We start from the raw sequence: 20,572 nt of genomic DNA on the forward strand, positions 1-20,572 counted from the left end.
GAAACCGGCCTGTGATTAGGAAACCGGTGGCTCACTCAGTAGCAAGAGGAATGGTGGATTTTCCTGTCACTCTGACCTGGATAATTCTAGACCCGCCCACTACCTCCTGGTTGTGGTCACGGGATTCCCCTAAAGCCTTTCAAACTCCGGGCTTTCCTTCCTTATTTTGTAGACTCCACCCAGCCCTTTTCCTTTTTGCGTCACTCTCCTAGTCCTAAGAGTATCCGTGCCCCAGGGATTCTTGTCCCTCTCATTCAGTCTCAGGCTTCCTGTCACTCAGCTCCAGCTGTCAAGCTGGACCTGCTCTGAATAACCTCCCTCCCCCATGCCTGGAGCTAGCTAGACCAGAACTGGATCTGGTAGGATGTTACATCCCATATCTGATAGTTCTGAACCCCTCGGAGAAAAGGTAGGTAGCCTAACTTCTTAGCTTGGAATACAAGCCTCCGGAACTAAACCTACACACCAAAAGACAAACCAACACCCGGATTTCTGATTTCTTTTGTTCCGTTCCCTACACAAAATACTAAATATAAGTCAAAAAGCCTGGCTCCCTCTCAAAGCCAGTCTCAAAACATGCATGAAGTACAAGGACTAATCACATGAAAATGTAGATAAAAACATATGGGACAGAGAATGGTGAGAGGGAACTGGGCAAGCTCTCACCGGAGCTCCAGGGACAAAGAACACTCTGTAGAAAGAGCAAGTAGTAAAATAGGGCAGTTGGAAAGCATGGATAAAGTTAAACTCCAGGAGAATTTTCATGGCCACAATAGCAAAGAAATAGATAATGCAAATACTTTGCTCAAATATTTTTTCTGTAAATAGTCTTAACAACCATAACATTAATGAAAACGTCAGCATAAGCTGCAGTTCATATAAGCGAAAATATAATGATAGCACAACAGAATTTTGGTAGCCAGGAAAATATGAAACGACACCTTGAGTTTATAATATTTAATAGTCTGTGCACAGGGGACTCATGGTCAGGATCAGGATGGTAAGGAAAACGGTCATGGAACTGCGTGAATTTTCAAGGGAAAGGGCATTTGTTCCTGGCACATCAGTTTATCACTCTTGTCTGTAACATACAGGCTGGAATTTGGATGAGGAATACATTGAATATGTTTGGTAGGATGGACATTTAACTAACTTTTCTGTTTGTTTGTTTGTTTGTTTGTTTCTGAAACAGAGTCTCCCTCGGTATCCCTACCTGGACTGTAACCCGATATAGATAGCAGACTTGCTTCTATCTCATAAAGCTATGCCTGCCTCTGCCTCTTGAGTGCTAGGATGAAAGACCTACTCCACCGTGCCTGACATGAATTTCACTTTTTTTTTCCCCTTTTAAGGTGTTTATTTCAGGCACTTGTTACAACAGACAGCAGATTGACACACTGTACTTTATCCAGGCCAGCTTAATGTTCTGCTTATTGATTACCATCTATCACAGCACCCAGGGTGCAAAGTACACAAGACTATGTACTGGGTCTCAGCCTCACTGGAATCCTGGCAAACACAGCATAGTGGTAGGTATGTTTTTCATACTGAGGTGGGAGTGGGAGCCATGGACACCTGTATTTTCTTTAGTTCTGACTTCTAAAATAGTCTTCTCATTAAACCAAAGTCTGAGACATAGACAGCCTTGCTTTCTTCAAGTTTCCAGTGAGTCTTTGGTCCTGTCTTAATCTGCAGCTGGGTCTCCAGATAATACTCAAGGCCCTGCCATGCTCTTTCCTTAGGGCACTGGTTCCTAAGTTCTGAGCCTTCACCCTGGAGTCTTATAGCAGCTTGGGTGACTAGGTGCTTCTCCTGGTCCAAATGTCCTCCAAACTTCTCTTTTTTCTTTTCTTTTTTTTTTTTTTTTTTTTTGTTCCCATTCTCTTTTTTTATTGGATATTTTATTTACACTTCAGATGCCATCCCCTTTCCCCATTCCCCCCCTTAGAAAACCCCTATCCCATACCCCCTTTTCCTTTTTGCACTTATACATTTTTTTTAAAAAATGTTAATCATAGGCTTTATAAGTTTGGTATTGTTCAATCAGAGGTGTAACCCACTACCCAACCTAGATATAACAACTATCTTTGACTGGTGGAGATACATGAACATCTGCCTCCCTGTCTCCCCCCTCTTTCTCTCTCTCATCACCTAGCTTCTCCTCTCCTTCTTCTTCTCCTCTTCTTACTCTTTCTCTTCCTCTCAGTACTCCTCCCACCTTAGTTCCTCCTACATATCACCCTTCCTGTTAAAATGAAACTTTTCTCTCAAAATACATTTAGAACATAATTATGCCAATTTGTACCAGTGAGGTACAAGATAGTCCTAATACCCTGTCCATCATTTTGTTGACTAACCAGAACCTCTGTCATCTATCCTAACTAAAACACTTAGTTCTGAACCTGGCCTTTTCCTTGGCTTTAGGATGAATGTCAGCTGCCGACCATCCACTCAAATCTTTTCTCTCGAGGTAAATAGCCAAGATTGGCTATGAGACTAAAAGTTTTCAACCCTGTCAGAAATCTAGAATGACTGAGTTAACTATAATTGTGGGAACCACAAAGTATAGCTTCTTTTTTTTTTTTTCCCACAAGACTGGGGAAATGGGACACAGCAGCGGGACTCGAACCCGCGCACCTAAAGACGGTGCGCCCTCTGCGGGCAGGAGCCTTAAGGGCCAAGCCACCTGCAGTTCCCTAAAGCATAGCTTCTAAAACTTAGCCAATTTATAGAGACCTCTGAACACCTGGACATTCCCTCTACTACAAAATGTTGGAACATCTGTTCTTCTGCCTTCTGGCCCAGGATCATCTGACAGACCTTAGTGCTGCAGAATTATTAAGGGCCGATTACTCTGTCTAGGCAGATATAATCAGTCGACTATTCTGCAAATGTGTCCGTTTCTGGACAGTAATTTGTCTGTAGATGGAAAGAGGCAATTCTTGTCTAGTGGCTGACTCACCACAACTGGAGTAACTCCAAGGATGCTCAATTTCTTCTTAGAATTCAATATAGGAAGCTGTCATGAGCAGACAGGTCTCTAATCAAAATGAACATTAATACAGAAATGTTTGTCATGTCAATTCTGTGGATTTCTGATGTTTTGAAAACCAACTATCCATGTAAAGTAATCTGGTCTGTTGTCTGTTAACTCCACTCAGCTATTTCTAAATAAAATATAGAAAACACCCTAACAATAAACTCCAAGCCATGAATTTGCTATAGTCACTTAACTCACAGGCTGACCATCTCAAATCAGTTTAAAAAGTTAAAGAAGGACTGGGTCTAAGCCTTGTATTCTTAAATGGTACAATTACTGTATACAATACTGGTACAATGCCTATGAGAGTAACAATATTCATCTCAGTTTTATATCAATAAGAAGCTTGTACCAATGAAAACTTTAAAATTTGTAATCAAAGTAAATTGGTGCCATTTAAGAATTTATAACTTCATCTTGATAATAATTGTACAGATTTCTACTAATAGGTTATGGCTATGCAATAAATCCTAGCTAATCCTCTCTATTCCCACAAAACCACTAATTTTCCCTAGAAAGACAGCCCAACATTTACCACCTTAGTCCCCAAGCCCAGGGAATAGGGTGCTGACTCTTCATTAGCTTCTTCAAGCTGACTATGGTCGTTGAGATATTAGAAGAGGAATGGGGGGAAGAGGAAATTGATATTCCTCTGATGCTGTGTCTTCACTGCCTCCAGATGGAATTCCCGGACCTCAGAGGTTTGAGCAGTTCTGCCCAGCATGTTTGATGTGTAGATACACCAAGGCTGATCATTCTGCAATATACAATTCTCAAAACAAATTTTAGTATCAAGATAGTTTTTTTAACAGGGCTGATATTTTATTAAGGATGTTGGTTCTAACAGCTTTTCTTTTTTCCCCCTCTTTTATTGGATATAATATTTACATTTCAAATTTTATCCCCTTACCCCATTCCCCCACCACCACCCAGGAACCCCTTATCCCATCCCCCCTCCTCTTGCTTCTATGAGGGTGTTTACCCACCTACCCCCCCCACCCTCAGATCCCCCCCACACACACTCAGTGTTCAGCCTTCTAGGTACCAAAGATCTCATCTCCCACCTATGGCCAACAAGGCCATCCTCCCCTACATATACAGCTGGAGTCATGTGTCCCTCCATATGTGCTCCTAGGCTGGTGGTTTAGACCCTGGGGAGTTCTGGCTGGTTGGTATTGTTGCTCTCCTCATGGGGCCACCAACCTTTTCAGTTCCTTCAGGTTACTCTCTAACTTCTCCATTGGGAACCTTTGATCAGATTAATGGTTAGCTGCAAGTATCTGCCTTTGGGTATGTCAGACTCTGTGGCACCTCTAAGGAGACAGCCTTATCAGGCTTCTGTCAGCTTTCCCTTCCTTTCATTTATTTTTGGTGACTGCACATGGAATGAATACCCAGGTGGAATGGTCTCCATACAACCTCTCCTTCAGATTCTGTCCCACACTTTGTCTCCATATTTGCTCCCTTGAGTATTTAGTTACTCCTTCTAAATATTGAAATATTGCTTTGGTTCTAGTTGTCTTTTGCTATGGGATTTTAGGTCAAAAGGCTGGGATTTTAATGTGGAATGTTTTCCTTCAGAGTTGAGAATCTAAGATTGGGGGCTAGGTATTGAGGTAGAGCAACCTATTAGGTCCGCCTCTGCTCTAGGCAGGTAACGCGCTGGTAGGGTGGCTGTGCCTAAATAGAATATATCCAGGACAACCTGAAGCTATGTGGAAGTCTACCTGAGACAGAGTGGGAGATGGGTCAGGGGATGGAGTGGAAAATTGGTTAGCCTTGAAGTAATTGCCTAGCTTGGGAAGAATTAGAGTTGGAATACAACCATAAGCATGGACATTTGAAGTGGGGTTTGAGGATGCCCTAAAGACTCAAAGCATTGAGGAACTGAAAAAGAATCTCTTCTGAGGGACCTCCAGTATCCTCATGGATTGAGATCAGGGATTAAACAAATAGGCCTGACATTTTTCAGGGTCTAGGAATCTTGCCACACCTTTAAGAGCCATATGGCTTGTTCTGGGAATGTCACTTGTCATCAGTGCACAGGTGATAACTGCTTGGAACTTCCCAAGTCAAAGGAACTGCAGGCCTGGCAGATACGCAGAATGAGTGGGGTTCTGATGAGTTTCTCTGCTGCTTTAGTGATGGAGTCTCACATTTTTGCTGTGTATATCTTACTGTTGTTCATATGGGTGAGATCTTATGATATGGGCCTTACCTAGATTTTTTTTTCATTTATTTCATATGTTTGCCGGAATATTCTCTTAAACGTAATCCCACAAGAAGTGAATGTATGTACTGATGTTTCAAACAGTGTTCTCTTTTTTTAGTTTGGATACAACAATGCTTTTGTCATTTAATTTAACCCATCCTTTCCAATTTCCATGTTCCACCACTAACTTATGCAAGACAGTGACACATAAAGCCTATGAATTCTCGTGTAAAATGCTTTTAGTTTTTAATCACATAAGGATCAACTGAAGATGTGATTAAGTCACTACATATGCTTTTGCAAGCTACACAGGTGTGGCTATAATCATGCACATTTACTATATAACACTTTACCATTAATTTTCCACCTGTGGTGGATGCAAATCAAATTGTAAATATGTTTCTATTTTAAATTTTTTCCTTTTTTTAAACATTTTTTTGAGACAGGGTCTTTTTACTTAGCCCAGAATGTGCAGAGATTGGCCTGTGTCTGCCTCCAGCATACAGCACTCACGATGCCCAGCTTTTGTATTCATCCTCAGGAATCTTGAAGAATTGATAAAGTTTTTCTCACATCCACTGCATTTGTAAGTTTGTTCCTATGTGAATTTTCTGATGACTTCTAAGACCTAAACCCACTGAAACGATTTCTCACATTCACTACGTTTATAATGCTTCTCTGCTGTTTGAATTGTCTGTTGTATCCTAAGAGGTTTCTGGATAAAGCTGTTGCCATATTCATTGTACTTGTTTGGTTGGGTTGGTTTTTTTTGTTTGTTTGTTTGTTTGTTTGTTTTGTTTTGCTTTAATTATTAAATTATTTCATTTATTTACATTCCAAATGTTGTCCCTTTCCTGGTCCTCCCTCCACAAGTTCTTCTCTCCATCCCCCTCCCTTCCCTGCCTCTGAGAGGTTGCTCTCTCACCTTCCCACTCACCCCAACCTCACCCCCAACAGCACCCCTCTTCCCTGGGGCATCAAGTTTCGACAAGATTAAGCTCCCAGTGAGACCAGACAAGGTAGACATCTGCTAAACATGTGTCCAGGGCCATGAAGCAGTCCATGTATGCTCCTTGGTTTTGGGCTTAGTCTCTGGGAGTTCTGAAGTGTCCAGGTTAGTTGACACTGTTGTCCTTTCTATAGAGTTGCAATCCCTCTCAGCTCCTTTAGTTCTTTCCCTAACTCTTCCTAACCTCAATCCAATGGTAGTCTGCATTTGTCTCAGTCAGCTGTTGGGAGAGCCTCTCAGAGGACAGCTATGCTAGGCTCCTGTCTGTAAGCACAATATGCCATCAGTAATAGTGTCAGTGCATAGGATGGATACGAAGTTGGGCTGGTCACTGAGTAGCCTTTCTTTCAGTCTCTGCTCCATTTTTTTCCCTGCATTTTCTTTAGATAGGAACAATTCTGGGTTAAAAATCTTGAAGATGTGTGGGTGCCCTCCTGCCTCAACTGGGGGCAATGTGTATCTTCTGGTGGTGATATCTTCAGGTTTCATCTCCCACTGTTGGGCATTTCGGCTAATGTCATCCCCACTGAGTCCTGGTAGCCTCTCACTAGGTCTCTGGGATTTTCTAGAGGTTCCCCCTGCCCTTCAGCTCCCACTGCTGCATATTTTGATTCATTCTCCTGGCCCTCTGGGCTTCTCTCCTGTCTTCACCAATACCTGATCCTGCTCCCCTTTCCTCTCCTCCTCCCCTCTGCCACCCAGGTCATTTTCTCCCTCTACCTCCCATGATTATTTTGTTCCTGCTTCTAAGTGTGTTAGAGGTATCCACACTTGGGTCTACCTTCTTTTTAAAGCTTCCTATACTCTGTGAGTTGTATCATGGGTATTCTGAACTTTTAGGCTAATATCCACTTATCAGTGAGTACATATCATGCATGTCCTTTCCAGTCCTTTCCTTTCTGGATTACCTTACTCAGAATGATATTTTTTTAGTTCCATCAATTTGACAGCAAACTTCATGATGTCCTTGGCTTTTTTTTGTTTTTGTTTGTTTGTTTGTTTTTTCGAGACAGGGTTCCTCTGTGTAGCACTGGCTATCCTGGAACTCACTCTGTAGACTAGGCTGGCCTCAAACTCAGAAATCTGCCTGCTGCCTCTGCCTCCCAAGTGCTGGAATTATAGGTGTGTGCCACCACTGCCCGGCTCAATGTCATTGTTTTTAAATAGCTATTATAAATAAGGCTGGTGTGGACAGACATAGTGAAGCATGTGTCTTTGTGGTATGGTGGAGGATTTTTTTGAGTATATTCCTAGAAGTGGTATAGCTGGGTCATTGTTATGAAATTTAAAAGGCCCCTGTACTCACTGATAAGAGAATATATGCCCAATAACCCACAGACCATATGGAGCTTAGGAAGATGAAAGAGCAGAGTGTGGATGCTTCAGTACTGCACTGGGGGTGAACATGGTGATTGTAGGAGGTGGAGGGAGGAGGGGATGTGGGAGGGAGAGAGGAGGGGGAAGAAATAAGGGGCAATATCAGATAATGGAGGAGACAGGAGAGAGGTTCAGAGGGTCAAGAAATCGAATAAAACTATATAGCAGGAGGGATGAGGAACTGAGGATAGCCAGTGGAAGGTCTCAGATGCCAGGGAAACAAGAGGCTCCCAGGACCCACCGGGGATGACTTTAGCTGAAATGCACAGAGAAGGGGAGATAGAACCTGTAGAGACCACCTCCAGTAGATACGCATGGTCCCCAGTCGAGGGATGGGGCCACCAACTCATCTCAAAAATTTTAACCCAAATATGTTCATGTCTTCATAGGAATAACAGTATCAGTTAATCTTGGAGCGTCCAGGGTCTAAACCACTAGCCAAAGTGTATATATGGCAGAGGACTGCCTCATCTGGCATCAGTGGGAGGGGAGGCACTTGGTCCTGTATGATGCCCCATAGAAGGGGGATGCTAGAAGGGTGAGGTGGGAGTGGGTGGGTGGGGGAGCACTGTCTTAGAGGCAAAGAGGAGAGGGATAGGGTGGGGGGGGTTAATGGAAAGGAGACTGGGAAGGGGGATAACAAATAAATAAACACATAACAAATAAAATGATTAATAAATAAAAACAAAGAGAAAAATAAAAAACAAGGATTGTAAAAAAAAAAAAAACTAATTTCTACTTTAGAGAATCTCATCGAATGAACAAAATTTGCCAAATCATTACCTAATGTTAAAACTGCAAACAAATCAGATAACACCTACTGAAGGGAAATGAAAGGAAGTGATTTAATAATGTTTCATCTTTATGCAGCTTCAAAATATTCTGGAGGCAAATGCAGAGATAGCAAAAATATGAGGAACTTAGAGATAAGGTATGTTTGCACAAGGAGAGCTTAGAAATTCCCAAGAGCATGTTGCCCATTCATGTTTCCATTCTCAAGACATTTTGAAGACTATTTACTCCAATCACAACATTCAGAGCCACCAAGGATTTATACTAGAAATACCAAGAAACAAAGATTTATGGACATTAGTGAATTTAGTGGGTTACAAAGAACAAATACAAAAGATACTTGAATTTCACATACATTTCACTGAATTGGGACATTTGTATTTAAGTAAATGTAAAAATACTCCTTGGGAACCTTTTTGTGACCCCAGTATTGAGGTACACTTACATAAAATTACAATTTGTTGCTTAAATGCAAAAACAACAAAAAGTATGCTGTCTTGTTTTTTCATAATTATGTGAGAAGGTCCATCGAGTTTTGTTGAATCAGCACTGATGAACATGAGACAGTAGTAGTCAAGAAAGTTAGGTTATTGAGGTACTGGTGACTAACTACATGGGAACCACAACTGGGACAGACACCAGATGTATGTTCATTAGCTCTCTGAAACAATGGCATCTCTATACAGAAACTGCAGAGCCCAATGTCCCTCTGATTGATGATCTTTGAATAACTACACCAGTTTATGGCAGCCATTTCCACTTGAGCAGAATCTGATTTTGGAACCCCTGCACTCTCTGGGATTATTCTTGAATTGCATGTTTAATAAATGTTGTCTGAACTGTTCAACTCATTTGTTGCAGGGTTTGGTTGTCCTTGTCTATGGGCAGGATTTCACAGTTGACACGGTTTACAAGAGCAACCATTGCAGCTCAATGCCTGCTGACACTTGAAATCCAGTCTCTGTTAACAAGGCATCACTAATATCAGCACCCAATGGCTGACTAATGGCCCAACCAAACTTCATTACTGAAACACAGATGAAAATGAGTGTCCTTGTGAAGGAGAAGCAGACATCCACCACTTTGTTCAAAGAAATCAGCTGTCATCAATATTTGAATGAGCACATGAGCAAGACATGGTTGTGCATTCCTTTAAACTCAGCTCATGGTAGGTAGACACAGCCAGATATGTGTGAGTTTGAGTTTGGCCAGAACAACATACAGACATTCTGTCTCAAATAAAATGGTCCTTTTCACAAATTTATAAAAATTCTTGGCAAATCCATGGAGTGAGTGATTACTTGGAGGGCGGTGGGCTGTGAGAAGCAGCTGGGTGCCTGTTTGAGCACAAGCTTCGAACCCTGGGCCCTCATGGGACAGAAGACTATGCCTGGCTCTTTTCACTCAGTCTCAGCCCCCCACAGCCCCTCCCAAAGAGAGGTCTATGGCCACCGGTCACTTAGGAATGGTGCCTCAGGCTCTCTCACATGTAGATGAGGCATCCCCAAGCTCTCAGACCAAGCCAATAGGGGTTACCTGCTGCCAGACCTTAACCCACCCCCAAACTGTATATAAGGGCACTATTCAGGAGAAGTAAAGGTGTGCAAAAATCATCCTGTCGTTCAAGAGTTTCTGTCACCAGAGGTGTAACACTTGGGAAGAGATCTGCTTTCCCTAGGTGCCTTTTGGTCCCTCTCCTCGCCAGCTAGGTGGCACCTCACCAGCTGAGCAAGAGCTGTAACACTAGCTAGCTGGCGCCTCACTGGCACAGCCGGGACTGGCTCAAGAGAGCTGAGAGAGACAGGTGCAGCAGCAGAGACAGCAGAGCCAAATTCCCCCTTCCTGCTTGCACTCTGTCCCCTTTGGCCTGGACCTCCTGCACCAGGCCAAACCAGAGATCTATGGACAGCTGAAATGTGGGTGGAAGCAGCAGTGGACCCTTCCTGCTCACACCGTGTGCCCAGCCGGGTCAGAGATTGTCATGGGACACCCTCCGGAACAGGGACCCGCTATTACTATCTTAATTTAATAGGAATGGTTGGATGTCTTCAATAAAATCTTTGTGGAGAGAAAAAATTTAAATAAGGAAAATCAAAAATAATCATAAAAAATTACTGTGTTTAGTAAATATTAATAAAACTCACACATCTGCCGTGTTTTTGGAAATGATGAATACTAACTTTAATTTTACACATCTTTCTAAAATAATGGTTTTTATTGTCATAATTGGAAAATCATATATATATATATATTATAAAACTGTATAGCTTGGCAAATCTGTTTTCATGGTTTTGCATATGATCTAGACTCCACCTTGAACCTTTCTTTTTTCCTTTTTTTTCTTTTTTTAATTGGATATTTTATTTACATTTCAGATGCCATCCCCTTTCCCTATTTCCTCTCCCTAGAAAACTCCTATCTCATGCCCCCTTCTCCTTTTTGCTTTTATACAATTTTTTTAATGTTAAACAATGGCTTTATAAATTTGGTAATGCTCAATATCAATCAGAAGTGTAACCTAATACCCAACCTAGATATATCAACTATCTTTGACTGGCAGAGACATGTGAACATCTGCCTCCATGTCTGGCCCCCCTCTCTCTTTCTCTCTCATCACCTAGCTCCTCCTCTCCTTCCCCTCCTCCTCTCCTTACTCCTCTTCTCCTTACTTCTCCCACCTTAGCTCCTCCTACATATCACCCTTCCTGTTAAAATAAAACTTTTCTCTTAAAATACAGTTAGAGCATAATTATACCAATTTGTGTCAGTAAGGTGCAAGATAGACCTAATACCCAGCCCATCATTTTGTTGACTAACCAGAACCTCTGTCATCTATGCTAACCAAAAGACTTAGTTCTGAACCTGGCTTTTTCCTTGGCTTTAGAATGAATGTCAGCTGAAAACCATTATCTCAAATCTTTTCTCTCAAAGTAAATAGCAAGGATTGGTTATGAGACTATAAGTTTTCAACCCCATCAGAAATCCAGAATGACTGAGTTAACTGAAATTATGGGAAGCACAAAGCATAGCTTCTAAACCATAGCAAATTTATAGAGACCGCTGAACACCTGGACAGTCCCTATACTACATAACATTGGAGCATCCAATCTTTAGCCTTCTGGCCCAGGATCATCTGACAGACCTAGTGATGCAGAATTATTAAGGGCTGATTTCTCTGTCTTGGCAGATATAATCAGTCGACTATTCTGTAAGTGTGTCCTTTTCTGGACAGTGATTTGTCTGTAGATGGAAAGAGGCAATTGTTGCCTAGTGGCTGACTCACCACAATTGGAATAACTCCAAAGATGCTCAATTTCTTCTTAGAATCCAAGACAGGAAGCTGTCAGGAGCAGACAGGTCTCTAATCAAAATGAACATTAATACAGAAATGTTTCTAATGTTAATCCTGTGGATTTCTGATATTTTGAAAACCAACTATCCATGTAAGGCTATCTGGACTGTTGTCTGTTAACTCCTCTCAGCTATTTCTAAAAGAAAAAAATATAGAAACCACCCTAACAATAAACTCAAAGCTATGAATTTGCTATAGGCCCTTAACTCACAGGCTAACCATCTCAAATAAATTAAAAAAGTTAAAGAAGGACTGGGTCTAAGCCTTGTATTCCTAAATATGTTATACAGGTGTAATGCCTATGATAGTAACAATATTCATCTCACTTTTATATTAATAAGAAGCTCGTACCAATGAAAACCTTAAATTTGAAATCCAAGCAAATTTTGTACCATTTAAGCAATTATAACTTCATCTTAATAATAATTATACATATTTCTACCAGTAGGTTATGGTTATGCAATAAATCCTAGCTAATCCTCCCTGTTCCAACAAAACCACTAATTTTCCCTAGAAAGACAGCTCAATATTAACCACTTCAGACCCCAAGCCCAGGGAATAGGGGCCTCGACTCTTCATTAACTTCTTCAAGCTGATTATAGGTGTTGAGATATTAGAAGAGGGGCAGGGAGAAGAGTAAATTGATAAGCCTCTGACGCTGTGTCTTCACTGCATCCAGCTACAATTCCAGGACATCAGAGGTTCGATCAGGTCTGCTCAGCAGACATGATGAGTAGATACACCAAGGCTATGTATTCTGCAATATACAATTATCAAAACAAATTTTAGTATCAAGATAATTTTTTTGTTTGAATTCTGGAATCTAGTCTTCTGGCAGCCTGCATCTGTCATGTGTAATCCATATAATTCTTGGAGTTTCTATGAGGGTGTACTACCACCATCCTCCCATTTTCACCTCCCTACTCTTAAATTCCCCAACAGTAGGGAATCCAAACTTAAAGGCACCAAGGCCATCTACTTCCACTGATGCCTAACTCCTTACCCTATCCCCCTGCTTCAATTACTACGAGGGTTTGCACCCAACATCCTCTCATTCCCACCTCTCTGCTCTTGAAATTCCGCAACACTAGGGAATACAAACTTCCAGGTACTTAGGCTGTCCACTTCCACTGATGCCTGACAAGGCCACCCTCAACTACCTATACAGGTGGAGACATGAGTCCATCCTATTGTGTTCTCAGGCTGGAGATTTTAGAATGGCTACTCCAGTTTGTTTCTTCGGACCATTTGCTTGAAAATTTGTTTCCCAGCCTTTTACTCTAAGGTAGAATCTGTCTTTGCACTGAGGTGGGTTTCCTGTATGCAGCAAAATGCTGGGTCTCGATTATGTATCCAGTCCATTAGCCTATGTCTTTTAATTGGGGAACTGAGTCCATTGATGTTAAGAGATATTAAGGAATAGAGATTGTTGTCTCCTGTTATTTTTGTTATTAGAGGTGAAGTTATCTTTGTGTAGATATCTTCTTTTGGATTTGTTGGAAGAGAATTACTTTCTTGCTCTTTCTAGGGTATAATTTCCCTCCTTGTATTGGAGCTTTCCTGCTATTATCCTTTGTAGTGCTGGGTTTGTGGAAAGATATTGTGTAAATTTGGTTTTGTCATGGAATATCTTGGTTTCTCCATCTACGGTAATTGAGAGTTTTGCTGGGTATAATACCCTGGGCTGGCATTTGTGTTCTCTACGGGTCTGTATGACATCTGTCCAGCATCTTCTAGCTTTTATAGTATCTGGTGAGAAGTCTGATGTAATTCTGATAGGTCTGCCTTCATATGTTACTTGGCCTTTCTCCCTTACTGCATTTAATATTCTTTCTTTGTTTTGTGCACTTGGTGTTTTGATTATTATGTGACAGGAGGTATTTCTTTTCTGGTCTAGTTTATTTGGCATTCTATAGGCTTCTTGTATGTTTATGGGCATCTCTTTCTTTAGATTAGGGAAGTTTTCTTCTATAATTTTGTTGAAGATATTTATTGGCCCTGTAAGTTGTGAATCTTCAGTCTCATATATACCTATTATCCTTAAGTTTGGTCTCCTCATTGTGTCCTGGATTTCCTGGATATTTTGTGTTAAGAACTTTTTGCATGTTGTATTTTCTTTGACAGTTGTGTTGATATTTTCTATGTTATCTTCTGCACCTGAGATTTTCTTTTCTATCTCTTGTATTCTGTTGGTAATGCTTGTGTCTATGACTCCTGATTGAGGGTAGTCTCCCTTTGTGATTTCTTGATTGTTTCTACTTCCATCTTTATGTCCTGGATGGTTTTGTTCAATTCCTTCACCTGTTTAGTTGTGTTCTCTTGTAATTCTTTAAGGGATTTTTATGTTTCCTCTTTAAGGGCTTCTACCTGTTTACCTGTGTTCTCCTCAAATTCTTTGAGAGTCTTTTTTATGTCCTTCTTAAAGTACTCTATCATTGTCATTAGAAGTGATTTTAAATCTGAATCTTGCTTTCCTGGTGATATGGGGAATTCAGGACTTTCTAGTGTGGGAGAACTAGGTTCTAATGATGTTGAGTACCCTGGGTTACTGATGCTTATGTTCTTGCGCTTGCCTTTTGCCATCTGTATCTCTTTAGTGCTACCTGCCCTGTCCCTGACTGGAGCCTGTCTTTCCTATTATCTTGGTTTTATCAGAACTCTGTGGGGTGGGTGTAACTACCGAGGTAAGCGCTGGTGCTTACCAAAATCTGCTCAGTGCTCAAGCGCAGACAGGATGCTGCCCAGGTTAGAGCTCTGGGAGCCCTGTTTCCTCTGGGTTCTTAGAGATTGGGGGCAGAGCTGCCGCCCAAGATCTGCTCAGTGCTCTGGCCCAGACCAAAGGAAACCAGTGTTCCAGGCCAGGAGTGACTTCCTGGGTCCTTGTGGGTCCCAGTTACTCCCTGTTTGGGGCAGGCCTTCCTGTCTGCTTACCTAAGATACTGCCTGAGTTAGAGCACCTGGGATCCCCACTTCCTCTGGGTTCTTAGAGATTGGGGGCAGAGTTGCCACCTAAGATCTGCTCAGTGCTCTGGCCCAGACCCGAAGGAGTCAGTGCTCTGGGCCGGGAGTGACTTCTTGGGTCCTTGTGGGTGCCAGTTACTCCCTGTTTGGGGTGAATGTTGCTGTCTGCTTACCTAAAATACTGCCCGGGTTAGAGTTCCTGGGAGCCCCACTTCCACTGGGTTCTGTGTGATTGGGGGCAGAGCTCCCGTCTTGGATCTGCTCAGTTTTTTGCCCCAGACCGGAAGGAACCCACCTTGAACCTTTCTTGCCTTATTTCAACATATGTGAAACAAAGGCTAATGGCAAAGATCATTTCACAGAGACTGATGAAAGTATGGGTTTATCTCCTTCAGGCACATCCTGAAGTACTATCCTCATGTATGTTGTATAGATTTATTATTTACTTTACATGTCATGTTTCAGGTGCAGTGATGAAGAAATGAGTAATTACTTTAACTTTTTCACATTGAAGTTGAATTTACAAACCACCAGTCAGTACTTTTCTTAGACTCCGGTCCTTCTCAAGGCCACTGAGCATACAGGTTTGTCTTTTCTTACATATTTAAAAAAGTGTCTAAAGGCATTGTACTTTGGGTTATATTTACCTGTGAGATAGCAGCAGCATGTGTGCGTGTGAATATGTGTATGTGTGTCAATCTCTTCAGACATGAGTCAGCAACAGAACAGAATGTTCCCAAGGAATGTGTTGCTGTACTCTTTCCATTTTTGTGCAAGACAAATTGCTGAGTCACCTGTAAAAGGAAAGATTATGGTCCATGTTTCAGGCTTACTATCACAGTCTGTGGCCTATTGACAGAGTTTATGCAGAGACAGAATGTAGAAGTTTATGGAGCATCAAAGAAGAACATGCTATTTTTTTCAGCAGCCATGAAGAATGAGAGAGCTACAGAGAATCAACTAAAAGTATAGTTTCAAAACTGTGTGCCAGTGATAGACATTACCTGGAATTGTCTTGGTTTATGTTTGGGTCTGAATTCATAGTTAGACCCTCATGATTAAGGCACTTTCCAATGACCGAAGAACAAGTTGAATTTGTAAATTCAACTTCAATGTGAACAAGTTAAAGTAATTGCTAGTTTCTTCATCACTATGCCTGAAACATAACATGTAAAGTAGATAATAAATCTATACAACATACATGAGGACAGGACTGTACAGGATGATCCTGAAGGAGATAAACCCATACTTTCATCAGTCTCTGTGAAATGATCCTTGTCATTAGCCTTTGTTTGACATATGTTGAAATAAGGCAGGAGAGGTTCAGGGTGAAGTCTAGATCATGTGCAAAACCATGAAAACAGATTTGCCAAGCTATACAGTTTTACAACATTTCCTACACCTGAACTCCAGGAGACATTCTAACCACATACAACAGGTTGTATGATGAAGTTTTAGCAAAGCAAACCTGACAATGGTATGTATTTCACCTACTGTACATGGAATGCCTTCTGCAAAGTGTCATATTTCAGGGTGTAGCTGAAGTTCAGTTCAGACCACTTGAGTAATATTGAGATCTCACTTTTTGTTCAGAGGATCAGTTTTTCACTTTAAGAATTTCCTTATGCAAATCCCATGGTGTTTGCTTTTATCACATACTCGTGAAAACTATTTCCTAATTTAAATATACAAAATGTGAAATATAATTTCCATGCAGTTCACACACATTCCAAAATGATTTCATGTCCTTCCTTGCACATAGTAGTTGAGACACAAATAACTCTATAAAGAACCTACTCCTATAAACTAGTTTTTCCAAGATCTCAATGCAAAATAAAACACCTGATTAGTCATTTGTCTTTGTTCGTTTAAAAGAGACATTTAAAGGAATGACAGAAGGGAAGGCTATGACAGACCATAGAATGGATAGCACAAAATTTCAACTTGGGGAAACCATGAGTGGTACTGAGATCTTTTCTTGGGTAGATTTTACCTTTGATGAGTATGAACTGTCTCTTTTGATTATTTTTTGTTGAAAGTCTATTTTATTCTATATTAAAATGGTTACTTCAGCTTGCTTCTTAGGTCTGTTTGCTAGGAAATAGGATTGCAACCTCCCCCCCTCCCCCCCAAAAAAGATGGGAACTCCACAGGAAGACCAACAGAGTCAACTAACCTGGGCCCTTAGGGCTCTCAGAGTCTGAACCACCAGCCAGAGAACATACACAGGCTGGATCTAGGCCTCCCTGCACGAATGTAGCAGATGTGCAGCTTGGTTATCATGTGTGTCCTGAACAGCTAGAGCTGGGAAGGGGTGGCTATTTTAAAAGCTCTTCTTGTGTATGGGATATGTCCTTCTAGCTCGGCTGCCTTTCCTGGTCTCAACCGGAGAGGAAGTGCCTAGCCTCCCAGAGATTTGATGTGCCAGGGTACATGGTACCCCCACCTGCTTTGAAGAGAGGTGGATTGGGAAATACAGGAAAGGATTGTGGGAGTGTGAACAAGACAAAGGCAATGAGCAGGATGCAAAATGACTAAGTTAAAACAAATTAGAACTTTTTTTCAATGAGGCATTTGTTTCTCCTACACTGTCTTCATGCTCAGACAGTCTCCTACCTAATTTCTTCTGATCCATAAAATTTCTTTTACATTTGGTGAGTTTTTCCGTTCTTATTTACCTTCTTTTTTTGTTTTTTTTGTTTTTTGTTTTTTTTTGTTTTTTGTTTTTTGTTTTTTTTTTGAGACAGGGTTTCTCTGTGTAGCCCTGGCTGTCCTGGAACTCACTCTGTAGACCAGGCTGGCCTCGAACTCAGAAATTCGCCTGCCTCTGCCTCCCAAGTGCTGGGATTAAAGGCATGTGCCACCACCGCCCAGCTTTTATTTACCTTCAAGTTCGGCTTTCTTTCGCTATCTCTTTGAATTGAGTTTTCATAACTTCATTGTCATCATCTCTTTTAGCCATTTGTTCATGTTTTCTTGACTACCAATCATTTTGTCGTCTTTGATTTCATGCATATGCTTGTTACCTCTTTGCATACTTTGGTCCTTGAACATTCTCCAATTGCTTTTTTTCTCCTTCTGTGACTTTGGAATAATTTGTATCACTCTTCTTAGGGGACACTGCTGAGGAATGAGTGATTGTAGGCAAGGGTATTTTTGTCTTAAGTTGTAATACTGTATTGTGGAAATGAGAACTGAGCATCAAAATTAGGGTGTTTGTTTTCTTTTGCTGTGTATATTTTATCCAAGAGGCTGGAATTCCAAGATGACAATTTAGGCAGGATAACCTGTATGTGAAGTGTTCAGAACCCATGGTGTGTGGCCAGGTTCTAGGGTCCTACTAGGTGTGGTTCTGTCCTAGGCTGACAGCAAGCATAAGGGGTTGGGGGAGCTTCTCTAGAGTAAATCTAGGACAGCCTGACATCTGAAACTGTCTGGAACACAGCCTGAGACAGAGTGGATTGGACAGATCCAGGTGGGGCAGAAAAAGACGTAGAGACTGGCTGGACTAGAGAAGTAAGTAGCATAGAGATTAGAGGAACCACACGACCAAAACTTGGAGCGGTGAGTCCAGAGGATGCACAGAGGACCTAAAAGCAGGAAGGATGGGAAGGAAAACCCTTCATTTCCAGAGGCCATAGGGAACAAATAGTTCCATAACAAGGGCATATGTAAAAGGCCTGGATTTTGCAATGGCATGAAAATTCCTCTCACTAACAAGAACTTCATGTAGTGGCCTAGGAACGTTACCAATCACTAGTGCAGTGGCAGCTGAAGCCTGGTAGGCCAGGAACCTCCCAAGTCAGAGAAAGTGGGTTGAGAAATGGCAAAGAACATAACCAGGAGTCTGATCAAATACACTGAATTAATTTTGATTTCTTTCATACAATTTGTAGTTACCAGAATATTTTACCTAAGAATAATCTGGTAGAGGACTTGCATTATCGGTCCTTTGAAGACTCAGTGCTATTTGCTTTTGGGGCAATTAGAAAACTTCTGGAATTTAGATTGATTCCTGCTGTTCTCTTTTGCAGATTTCAAGATCTCTGAGAGAGAACCCACAGGATGAAACTTAAATTTAAAAGATGAAAAACAAATTTGTTTCCTTTGCCAATTCGAGAGATGTTGCAAAAGGTGAAAACCACGGCTAGAGTTATTAAATGTATAAACTACATTTGTCTCAACTCTGTAGATTTCTACACAAGGCATTATCACATAATTGCTTTTGATTGTTTTGTGTGGGGTTTTTTTTTTTTTTTGAGCAACCATAGTTTAGTCAATATTATAGAATTAGAATGAGCATCTTGTTAATATTTTAGGGTAAGAGTGATACAATAAGGGGAAGCAAGGACAGTTTTTGGGAAATGAACCAGGTGACTCTTGATCAGCCTTCTCTTTAGATTGGTGTTCTGACTCAACTGCTTACTTTAGGTCTTGGTCTAGACATCCTGTGGTTTATAATCTTTTTTTTAACTTATTGATATTACATCTTACCTACTGTCCCCCCACCCCATTACCCCTTTCAACAATCCTTCCCCAAACCCCCTCTCCACTTCTTCTCTGAGTATTCCCTCAACCCTGTTAATTCTAGTTTCTGCCAGGCCAAGCACTTTCTCTCCCACTGAGGCCAGACAAAGAAGCACGGCTAGTAGACCATATCCTAAGTACAGACAACAGCTTTTGAGATAGCCAGTTATTCGAGACCAACATGAAGATCAAGCTGCACATCTGCTACATATAAGCATGGAGGCCTAGGTTGAGCCTATATTTTCTTTGGTAGCTCAGACACTGACAGGCTCAAGGGTCCAGATTTGTTGACTCTGTTGGTCTTCCCATAGAGTTCCTATCCCTTTCAGGGGCGGCAATCCTTCCTCCTGTTCTTGTATGAGTCCCCAAACTCCATCCACTGTTTGGCTATTGTGCCTGTATATGTAGGAGTCAGCTGCTGGGTGTGGAATCTCAGAAGACAACATACTTCTGTTTGCCAGCATGACAGAGTACCATTAATAGTGTCAGAGATGGGTGCTTGCCGATGGGATGGGTCTCAAGTTGTGCCAGTTATTGGTTGGCCAATCCCTTAGCTTCTGCTCCATTCCCTATGCCTGTATTACTGGCAGACAGGATAAATTTTGGGTTGAAAATTTTGTGGGTGGGTTGGGGTCTCTATTGCTTGACTGGTGTTCCTGTCTGCCTATAGGAGGTAGCCTCTTCAGGTTCCATACCTCCAATGTAGTGAGTCACAGCTAATGTCACCCCCATTGATTCTTGGGCACCTCCCTTATCCCAGGTCTGTCTCATTCTGAAGATGTTCCCTACCTCCTCACCCCCACCAGGTGCAAATTTACACTCATTTTTATGGCCATCTATCCATCTCTCTTGTCCTTCCACAAACTTAATCTCGAATCCTCCATTCCCCTCCCCATTCCTCCATCTACCTCTTATGATTATTTTATTCCACCTTCTAAGTGAAATTCAAACTTCCTCCCTTGGACCTTCCTTCTTATTTATCTTATTTGAGTCTGTGGAGAGTAACATGGTACCTGTATTTTAAGACTAATATCCACTTACAATTGAGTATATACCACGCATTTTTTGGGATTGGGTTACCTCGCTAAGGACAGTATTCTCAAGTTCCACCCATTTGCCTGCAAAATTTATATCTTTTCATTGTATAAAAGTTTAAAAACTTACCATTTAAGATTCAGGATAAGAATCCAAAGGTCATCAAGCAGTGAGTATTAGATCCATTCAACAAGTGAAATTGGAATCACCAAAGACAGTCCAGCTGGTTGCAATTTCCAGAGTTTTAAGGGTCAGTCTAGACACCTG

The 20,572-nt window shown here is 41.4% G+C and overlaps 2 protein-coding genes and 1 long non-coding RNA gene across 5 annotated transcripts in view; 1 reads left to right on the top strand and 2 right to left on the bottom strand.

Moving 5' to 3' along the window:
- Positions 1–20,572, bottom strand: part of LOC143440601 (uncharacterized) — a 74,384-nt gene that overhangs the window by 17,390 nt on the left and 36,422 nt on the right. The window lies entirely within an intron of this gene.
- Positions 276–18,901, top strand: LOC143440925 (uncharacterized). Of its 3 annotated transcripts, XR_013108236.1 has the most exons (5): positions 276–409; positions 1,353–1,529; positions 5,699–5,838; positions 9,292–9,598; positions 18,778–18,901. XR_013108236.1 is itself a non-coding variant. In XM_076927850.1 (4 exons), exons 1-3 carry the CDS (start codon positions 365–367, stop codon positions 9,379–9,381), a joined length of 312 nt encoding a protein of 103 aa, XP_076783965.1. In that variant the 5' UTR covers positions 276–364; the 3' UTR covers positions 9,382–9,598; positions 18,778–18,901. The 3 variants fall into 3 exon arrangements, 1 of the variants encoding a protein (XP_076783965.1); XR_013108237.1 differs by lacking the exon at positions 5,699–5,838 and having other exon boundaries at positions 1,353–1,533; XM_076927850.1 differs by lacking the exon at positions 5,699–5,838.
- LOC143440926 (uncharacterized) lies at positions 8,702–20,428 on the bottom strand. Its single transcript, XR_013108238.1, has 2 exons — positions 15,391–20,428; positions 8,702–12,539 (listed from the first exon to the last, which is right to left on the bottom strand). It is a non-coding gene; the product is annotated as an uncharacterized LOC143440926 (long non-coding RNA).

This window comes from Arvicanthis niloticus, chromosome 30 (assembly GCF_011762505.2).
Source record: "Arvicanthis niloticus isolate mArvNil1 chromosome 30, mArvNil1.pat.X, whole genome shotgun sequence".
In the NCBI taxonomy this organism is placed as follows: Eukaryota; Metazoa; Chordata; class Mammalia; order Rodentia; family Muridae; genus Arvicanthis; species Arvicanthis niloticus.